This window comes from Nanorana parkeri, unplaced genomic scaffold (assembly GCF_000935625.1).
Source record: "Nanorana parkeri isolate BGI_ZX_2015 unplaced genomic scaffold, ASM93562v1 scaffold1321, whole genome shotgun sequence".
NCBI lineage: Eukaryota > Metazoa > Chordata > Amphibia > Anura > Dicroglossidae > Nanorana > Nanorana parkeri.
In genome coordinates this window covers 279,497-289,942 of record NW_017307589.1, presented here as the reverse complement: position 1 = coordinate 289,942, position 10,446 = coordinate 279,497, and the positions used below count along the sequence as shown (strand labels likewise).

At 43.6% G+C, this 10,446-nt stretch overlaps 1 protein-coding gene across 1 annotated transcript in view; it reads left to right on the top strand.

The window, feature by feature from the left end:
• Positions 1-1,702: 1,702 nt before the first annotated feature.
• KCNIP3 (potassium voltage-gated channel interacting protein 3) overlaps positions 1,703-10,446 on the top strand; it is a 20,456-nt gene continuing 11,712 nt past the window's right edge. Inside the window, exons 1-3 of the mRNA XM_018569323.1 lie at positions 1,703-1,757; positions 4,389-4,540; positions 6,028-6,097. Of these exons, the coding sequence (XP_018424825.1) occupies positions 1,703-1,757; positions 4,389-4,540; positions 6,028-6,097 (277 nt within the window). The remainder of the gene's footprint in view (positions 1,758-4,388; positions 4,541-6,027; positions 6,098-10,446) is intronic.

Sequence of the window (10,446 nt, the reverse complement as noted above, 5' to 3'; positions counted from 1 at the left end):
GCTTCTGTGTAATAGCAATGAAGTTAAGTGGAAAAAAGAAAATTTGATTAAAAAAATGTATTAAATAAATATAAATAAAAAATTTTAAAAAGTAGAAACTAATAAGTAATAATGAAATATAAACTTAAAAGGTCATTAAAAAGTATAAAAAAATAAGAATGTTGTTAAAAAAATAAGAAAATAATTATAAAAAATAAACAATATTAAGATAACACATTCTAAAAAATAAAAATGCAAAGGATAAGATACATAAAAATTTAAAAATCTTGACTGATGGATTTGTCGATTACGTACCTCTTTTAAAAGCCCCAATAAACACACAGACTACGTGGCATGGATTTAAATGGCCTTGTGTACCTGATTTTTTCACACCCACCAAAGACCCCCCTAACCAACCAAGCTGCCGTGACATGAAAAGGACATTTTAACCATCAGAAACCACAAAATTCAGGGAGTGCAGGTGGGACAACTGACCCCAACCTCCAATGAGTTAAGATCAGCTAATTCCCATTTTATTTTAACCCCTTCTCCAGGAACTATTCTTTCCCCCAGTCATGCAGTCACTCCGATCTGTCTCTCTGGGTCTGTCTTTAATGAAAAAATAGATACATGAATTAACCATAAACAGTCATCAAGGTCTGATGTCAATCCAAATCTACAAATGACAGAAAACCAATAAACCATTACAAAAATCATTTAAAAGTGAAACAGAACGATTAAAGCTGAACTCAAACATTGTCCTCATACAAGAGTCATGTGTATTCTTCTTCGAATCTTGGTGGGCTTCATGTATTTCTTCCAGATCTGTGCAGTAATCCAGTGTGAAACTTGGAGCTTCCTGTAATAAAGACCAATCACTGCTGCTCTCTCTCATTGTGGAGGTTGATTGGTCTTGTCCCCGCCCCTTTTGTAGTTTTCTGCAGGCAGCCTGTAGTGGGTGGATCCTTCTGGATCCCTCCCACAGCTCTGCTCTCTGCAAATGGCTACACAGTGATGATGTCACTGTGACTTTAACAAGGTCACTCCCACAGCTTTGCTCTCTGCACAAGCCATGTACAGCACAGTGATGATGTCACTGCCACGTTTACTAGGTCATATCTTGGTTTGCAAAAGCATTTGGTGCACAAATGGTGCTTTATCCACTTTGTGCCTATAGTGGGATATATTTAAATAAAGGTTTTTCTGTCTGCAGCACCATCACCTGGGATTCTATTCTACCATGACAAGCTATGATTTTAGTTTCTTTCTTGCAATTTATTTAGAATTTATCTGTATAAACTGTGGAACTTGAGCGCTTGATTTTTGTTTGGCAGCCATTTCACCCTATCAGTAGCCAGGACCCTAGTGGCTTGATAAGGATTAGCCCAGTGGGTATTTGCCGTCCTTGATCTCCTGGGACAGGGACTGATATGTACAATAAGACAGAATGTGACTGTGTTTCAATAATACATTAAATAAAAACATTGAAAACTTTACATCTGCATTTACTCAGCATGTTAATACCGATCTCCTGGGAACAAAATCCCCACATGTGCGAAGGAAACAAATACCTTTAATGAGGTCGAAGATGCTAGGGATAAACACAGTGTTAGCTTGATAATAAATTGAGGCAGACATGACATCCCATGAAATGGAAAGATTATAGGGCAGACTGGATGAGTCAATTGGCTCGGAGGTAATTTGATGCATTATTGGGAGCACTATGAGAGAGCTAGAGCAGGAAATGGATCTCAAGCAAAGCAAATACCACTTATGCAGTAAGCAAAGTTCAGCCGATACTGTACACTCTCCGACATATATGATATAAGAAGCGTGTCCGAGCTGCACCATTAGTGATATGCAGATATAAAATAACACTGCAATGCACCTAATACAGATACAGAATGTTGGATTATGTCCTAAACATGCGATATTACAGTCAGACACAGGGCTTCAGATAAACTAAGAGTGATGGCTGTTGACGAATGCGAATTGTCACGTGACCGCTTAGTTTGGCACATTGCATGTGAAATAAACTGTTATGTAGTTTCTTTGGTGCATAGAAAAACATGTAAGGCTAGGTTCACACCTGAGCGTATTTTTTCAGCACGTTTTTTTCGCGTTTTTTAGCACGTTTTTCACTGGCGGTATGATTTTTTTTTCCGTATTTTCTCTTTTTAAAAAAAAAAAAAACAATTTTTTTTTTTCACTTTCAAACTTCTCGCTGGCTCCGCCTCCCTGCGGCGCGGCCGCTCGCAAGGGACCGAACCCAGGAGTCGGCAGCCGCCGGAGGACACAGCGGGGATCGCAGACAAGGTAAGAGCTGTACACTGTATTCCCAAGTGTGGCTCGGGGTCACCGCTTTAACCCCGATCCACAATCGGGAATACCAATGGAAACGCACGGAAAAACGCCCCAAAGAAGCTCCTGTACTTCTTTGGGCGTAGGGCGCGTTCCTACGCACTGTAAAACGCCCAGGTGGGAACCATGCCCATAGGCAATTATTGGTTTTTACATGTTGAGCTTTTTTACAGCGCGTAGGAACGCGCTGTAAAACGTCCAGGTGTGAACCAGGCCTAACTGTCTTGTACCATCGTCCTCTTGGTGCATTATCAGTCAGGACTATGTAGGCTATACAGTGCAGAAGTCAGGACCATATATATATTAGGGCTGCGGAAATTAACGATTAATCCCTCGATTAATCGTTAATTTTTTTGATCGATTCAAATGTTTTTGATCGGTACTCACCTCTCCGCCGGCTTCCGGGTCTTCCGGTAGTTCCAGTGACGTCACGGACATCGACGTCACCAGACTCCTCCCCCCTTCCCCAGGTGGCTCCGTCGGCTAACGAAGGGAAGGGGGGAGGAGTCCGGTGACATCGATGTCCGTGACGGCTAGCGAAGGGAAGGGGGGAGGAGTCCGGTGACGGCGATGTCCATGACGTCACCGGACTCCTCCGCCCTTCGTTAGCCGACGAAAAACTAACGAGGGAGAGGAGGAAATCCAGCAGCAGGTAATTTAGTAGTGTACTCAATCTAGCTCATCGTATAAATGTAGCTCCATTTTATATATCCATTGCATGCATTGTGTTTCTTACAATCATTTTAGATGCTCAGATATGCTTTATGGTACAATTGATTGAACAACTTGATTTTAAACTCAGTGAGCAGTTTAGAATGCTTGTCCTGGTGTTATGACGTCATGCGATGATTGTCTGCAGGCAATGCTTTTTAATTATTGTCACGAGAAGGCAAGTCTAAGCCGGGCAAATGTGCGGAAGGTTACACAATTAGCCTGCCTTCCCTTTCTATGATAAATCGGGACTAGATCTCCAGAGGAACAGCCTTAACCCAACCTATTGATGTTAAAATCCATTAATCGAAATTAATCGATTACTTTTTTTCGATTAATCGAACACGAAAATGTTATCAACCATAACATTATGACCACCTGCCTAATATTGAGTAGGTCCACCTTTTCCTGACCCATCGAGGCATGTATTCCACTAGACCTCTGAAGGTGTGCTGTGGTATGGTGGGACCTCCATGGATCGGACTTGTTTTTCCAGATCTTAGATCTGGAGAATTTTAAGGTCATCACTTTGAATTCATTTTTGTGTTCCGCAAACCATTCTTGAACCATTTTTGCAGTGTGGCGGGGCGCATTATACTGCTGAATGAGGGCACTGCCATCAGGGAATACCATTTCCATGAAGGAGTGTACTTGCTCAGCAACAATGGTTAGGTAGGTGGAACGTGTCAAATTAACATCCACATGAATGGCAGGACCCAAGGTTTCCCAGCAGAACATTACCCAAAGCATCACACTGTCTTGTTCCCATAGTGTATCCTGGTGCCAGCTCTTCCCCAGGTAAGTGATGCATATGCACCAAGCCATCCGTATGATGTCAAAGAAAACATGATTCATCAGACCAGGTCACCTTCTTCCATTGCTCCATGGTCCAGTTCTGATGCTCACGTTCCCATTGTAGGCACTTTTGGCCCCATACGCAATAAACTGCGATGCACTGAGTGCTAAGACACCTTTCTATCGGAACCAGACTACACAGGCTAGCCATCACTCTCCATGCTCCATGTGCATCAGTGAGCCTTGGCTGCCCATGATCCTGTCTCCAGTTCACTGGTTTTCCTTCCTTCACTTTTCTAAGGTTCTCACCACTGCAGACTGGGAACATCGCACAAGAGCTGCAGTTTTGGAGTTGCTCTGACCCAGTTGTCTAACCATCACAGTTTGGCCCTTGTGAAAGTTGCTCAATCCCCCCCCCCCCCCACTTCCAGGTGCCAAATCAAATGCAATAGTAGGCTTTCTAGGGTAATGACATAGAACAACATGAATTATTATCTTATGCATATAGAGTTCTGAATTATTAATACAATGAAATATATTAGAGTTGACTGTATGCTCATGTCTTGCAGATAGCAGTGACAGCGAACTGGAGTTATCAACAGTGCGTCACCAGCCAGAAGGACTTGAGCAGCTGCAGTCTGTCACCAAATTTACAAAGAAGGAACTTCAGTCCCTCTACAGAGGATTTAAAAATGTGAGCATCAGACGTGACAATATTTATTGTGCTGGCAAAGACTATATAACGGTGTCTGAAAAGTGAACACAATTTTATCTACATTATAAGGCTGCATTCACCTGCTGCGTTCTGTGATTCCTGCGGCAATGGCCTACAGCTTCTTGTGGCAGGAATCCCAGGTTTCCCTGTTCAGATGGAGCCGCTGTTACCCTGTCATTTCCTTGAATGGGCACAGCGGCCACATCTGAAAAGGGAAACCTGGCATCAGTCTACTTGCTGTATATACTGCACACATGTACTATGGTCCTCACAAAATATGTCTTAATTACAGTACCACAAAAGACACACACACAGAATATTGACATAGAACTCACTAAGCCTACCTTAGGCCTGGTTTACACCTAGGCGTTTTGGGAAAAGAGCTTTTAAACGCCCAACACAAGAAATCCCATGATTTTCAAAGGCCCCTGCACACACCACAACATAGTCTATTTAGTGCTGTGATGCAACACAATGTAACATACAACACAGCATACATCTTGCATGGGTAAAGACTATGTAGGGCATGGGGTGCAGTTGTCAGGACCATGTATTATACAGCATACTGCATACAGTGCAGCGGTAAGGACTCTGTAGCTTATACAGTGTGGTACTGAGGACTATGTAATGTACAACACAGTGTAACAGCAGCAGTCAGAACTGTGTAGCATACAGAGTGCAGTGCTCACTACTGGGCAATGTACAACATAGCACATACAGTGCAGCAGTCAGAGAACAGGGGTCAGGACCTTTGAATTGCACAGCACAGTTTTCAGCATGCAGTGTTCAGGATTAAGTGCCCCTTATGTTGGTGATCAATGTCCCCTCAATATTTGGTGGTAACTGATGTATGTGCCCCCCTGTGTGTCCCTTTCCATTGGTGGCCAGTGGACTCTGTGCCCCTTTTAATTGTAGTCCAGTGGCCTGTGTGCCCCTTTCCATTGATGTCCAGTGACCTGTTTGTTCCCTTACATTGGATTCCAGTGGCCTGTGTGCCCCTTTTTATTGGTGTGCATTGGCCTGTGTGTCCCCTTTTAGTGATGTCCCATGGCCTGTGTGTGTTCTCTTACAATGGAGTTCAGCGACCTGTGTGCCCCTTGTATTGATGTCCAATGTCCCGTGTGCCCCCTTTCATTGGTGTCTAGTGGCTTTTGTGCCCCCTATCATTGGTGTCTAGTGGCTTTTGTGCCCCCTTTCATTGGTGTCCAATGGCCTGTATACCCCTTTCATTGGTGTCTAGTGGCCTGTGTGCCCCTTTTCTTTGGAGTTCAGTGGCCCATGTGCCCTCTTCCATTGGTGTCTAGTGGGCTTTGTGCCCGCTTACCCTGGTATCCAGTAGCCTGTGTGCCCACATACATTGGTATCCAGTGGCCTGTGTGTTCACTTACACTAGAATTAGTTTCACTTGTTAATAGGCCCTATATGACAAAAATAATGAACCTTCTTTTTCTGTTATTTCTTTTTAGGAGTGTCCAAGTGGATTAGTGGATGAAGAAACATTTAAGCTCATCTATGCTCAGTTTTTTCCTCAAGGAGGTCAGTGGATTTCTATCGTGTCTGTTTCTATACAATTGTTAACTATCCAGAAAGAGAGATCATAGTTCACAGATGATTAGAAATAAATTCATGGGAAGCATTTCCTGTTCTACCAAACGATTAGCTCATTTGAAGACAAAATTCTTTGTTGGTTAGTTGGTTCTTGGTTAGTTCAATCAGTAACAGCCGTGTAATATTAAGATCTCATTTGATTGCATTCAGTGTCTACTACCCACGGACACACTGGGGCTTCAACTGCCATGGTGTGTTCCTGTGCTGTAAGGATGTTGGGCTGCCTCCTGGTGAACCTGCACCCAATTAACCCTTTGCTATATATGCTCCAAGATGGTGGCTCTCATAGATTAGAGTTAGGACTGCACTACACAGAGGGGCCTTGACAGTAGGGCTTCCAAATATTTTGCATATTTTGTTTATTAATTATGTTCTGGATGAGATTTGGGTTCCCTGCTACCATAGATTAGAATTTTTTGCCAAAATTTCTCGTTTACCAGAAACAAATGCACTGTGTGACCTTTGCCCAGTCAAATAAGTTGCAGAGGGAATATTTAACCCAGCCCCCTTTCTTTAAAAGGGTGGGCTCATGGCAGCCATGTTATCAGCAAATTAAATTCTGTGTACAAAATGTTTAAATTGTTTAAATTTTGATTTTCGAGGCCCGGCTTCACATGCAATTTGTTTGACAATAGATTGTTTATCAGCCCTATAAAAGGGCAGGATTTAAACGGAGAAAAGTCAATCGATTCCCCCATCCACGCTAAACAGACAGACGGAACCCATGGCTGTCAGAATTCCTGAAGAATGAATGCATCTGGTTGGATGCAAACACTGTTTGGCAAACAATTTTCCTCCTAAATGGACACAACTTCTTATCAAAATCAAAGGAGCTGGATGGAGAATTGCTTACGAACAGTCACTGCATCCAATCAGATGGCTGGCTCCTTCCGGCGCCTTCATTTTTCGTATCGACTTGGGTGGTGCCGACAGGGCAATGGCTGTTACATAAAAGCATTTGGGTGGCTATAGAGTTTCCTGATCACTTGTATGGTGCTGGAGAAGTGTGGGCTCCCCCTCCACCACAACTACTGGCTATCCTGGGCACCGTTGTCCCCCGTACGGGCCAGGGACCCCCACGGCGGGTCTCTGCACTTAAAATGGAGGGAGATCAGCACACTTCCAGTGGCTGATCTCCCCTCCAATCACTGGACCCAGAAGTGATGTGTATTACACCACTTCCGTTTGTTGGAACTTCTTGCACAGCCTCACAGAGAAACACAAGCACACAGTCTGATATGCATGCTGCACATGGCTTGACAACAGGAAGGAAGCCACAGCTTTATTATCTACCTTGTTCAATACAACAGGGTATATCTACCATAGATATATAACAGAACTTATAAACACTGCCATCTAGTGATCAAAATTGTATACTGCAGAAGTTATTGCTATAAACACAGTAATGTGCATTCTAACACCGGTTTTATTGTGCAATTTCTTTGGTTGCTGTAGCCGGAAAAGAAGCTGATGATGCAGATCTCTGCTTCATCAGCTTCTTTGGGGTCCATAGGTGACATTAGGGGTTTAAAAGACCCCTGGTGTCTCCATAAAGAGGACCTGTCACTGTATCTGTGCTATCACATAGGGAGAATGTTAGCACCCTATGTAATAGCAAGGAAGTTAAGTGTAAAAAAAAAAGTTGAAGAAATTAAAGTCACATATTTTAAAAAAAAATGATAAAGACACCAAAGTTTTTTACAGTCCCCCAGCCCCATGTACAGGCACATACCAACACAGACATACATTTGGTGTGCCTACATGCAAAAACAACAATTGTGCCGCACGTGTTACATATCACAGAGAATGTCGGAATGTAAGCAATAATTGTAGGGCCATCAATCAGTGTTAACACTAAATTGGTGAGTGGTAAAAGTTTTTGTAGCGTCGCCTATTGGTAATTTTGGGTATGGTAGTTCTTTGCAATTTCACAGGCGAAGACAATTTTAAGGCATGACATGTTTGGTGTCTATTTACTTGACGTGACTCCGTCTTTTATATTTTACCATAAAAATGCTAATAATAAATGTTTCATAATATAACGTAGGGAGAACTTTTTTCAAAATTTTCTTTACTTTTTTTCTTTATATAGTAAAAAATAAAAAACCCCCAGCGGTGATTAAATACCACCAAAAGAAAGCTCCATCTGTCCCCAAAAAATGGTATAAAATTAATTTCAGTAAAGTGTTCCATGACTGAATAAATGCCACTCAAAGTACCGCAGCGCTGAATACTGAAAAATGGCCTGGACAGGAAGGGGGTCTAACACCTCGGTCTTCTCCAAGGGGTTAAACATTAAATTGTAAAACAGGCATTTTTAAGCAAATAATGAAACAATATAAAAAAACACGTTGACTAAAAACCATTATACTTTCCCTTTAAAACGTAGAATTTCCATGAAAGTTCAGTGACACATGACCATTTACAATCAGTAAACTGCAGTCACTGTCTGCTCTTTGGCCCACACCAGTAAATGGCCAGGGTTCGCATTAATGGACATCATAGCGGCAGTGACCTCCATGCATTAATGTGAATGTACATGACCCGGCCTGCTTTTGTGTCTGAACTGAGAATCAAGGCCATAGGCAGAGGTGAGGAATAATGCCCGGCGTATTATTGAAAGCCGAAAACGACGAGCTCTTTCCTTCTTAAAGGACAGATCAATAAGGTGAGATGTGGTGAAGGAGGACACTGTGCACGGCACGTCTGAGTTGATCACAGTGTCTTTTGGTGAAAAGATTTCTTTAATGTACATCAGGGATTTCACTTCTGATCCCTGAGTAGGTAATTATGTTTTCCATCTGTATCAGCTGCTGTAATACCAAAAGGGATAAGTATTAAGGTGCCCAATCCCGCGATCGTACGAGAATCGAACAGTGTGAACGAAGACGTGTGACCGTTTCTAATGTACGGTCGCACGTCTTTTGTCTAAGGAGCATGTTAGAAAACCAGCCGAGAATCGTACGATTTTCGGCTGGTTTGAACAGTGCTCGGGAGACAAGTGCCGAACGGGCCCGGTGTGCGCACGCGCACACTGCCCGTTCAGCATTGCGGTCATCGGAAGCCCGCCCTCAGGGGGGCGGGCTTGCGATGATCGAGAGTGCGATCTGCCTGTCCAAGATGGGCAGATTGTAAATTTTTTTAATCACTTTACAACTATCGCAAGACTAAGGTCTTGCGATGGTTGTACAGTGTATGGCCACCTTTAAGGTGCCCATACACCTGCCGATTATTGTACGATAATCGGCAGGTGTATGGAAGTTGTGCGACCGTTTCTACTGTACGGTCGCATGTCTTTTGTCTTACGAGCAGGCTCGATAACCAGCCGAGAATCGTACCATTGTCGGTGGGCAAGCGCACACTACCCGTTCAGCATTGCAGTCATCGGAAGCCAGCCCCTCAGCGGGGCGGGCTTGCGATGATCGCAAGTACGATCTGACTGTCCAAGATGGGCAGATCGTACGTTTTTTTAATTACCTTACAACCATCGCAAGACAAAAGTCTTGCGATGGTTGTAAGGTGTATGGCCAGCTTAAGTATAGGTTCAATTTACAGCCACACATGAAAACTTGCCATTCAGAGTGACTTAAAGGGTATGTAGGCCCAGAAGAATGTAAATACAGCGTACCAATACGTAAAGCAGAACTCTGGGTAAAACTATTCTTAACCCTTGCAGTGGGTGCTCGTTTTTGTCTGGATGCTAAAATAAAAAAAAGTTATATTAACCCGAACCACGGAGACATCTTGCTCGTAGACCAGTCCTTGGAGCCTCTCTCCCCCTGCAGCGGTCTAAGGCACCAGAGTCATCACATCCTATACAGTGTATGGGACATAAGGAAAGCGAGGGACATACTAGCTTATTTTTTTTTAGGCTTATTTTTCCTTTATTTTCGCTAGGGATGCACCGTTACTGGTTTTTCGGTATCGAGTATGAGTACTGATATTTTGTTCAGGGTACTCACTGATACCAAATACCGATACCGGAAGTCCCATTAAGGAAGCCCGGCGGCATTTAATAACTTAATGCTTCCTCCAGGTGAGGAGGAAGCATGGAGCCGGCTTTCTGGCCAATCAGGAAGCCGGGCGGTGAGTCATTACACGCTGCCCGGCTTCCTAGCCAATCATGCTCTCTCGTCACCAACCTGGGACGCTCTGGCTGGCGACCCGCCCAGCTTCTGGCAACTAGTGATGTCAGTGAGCTGGGTGGATAACCAGACAGAACTGGAGCCAGAGGTAACATGGACACCCACCTTCTCCCCCCCCCCGCCCCCCCCCTT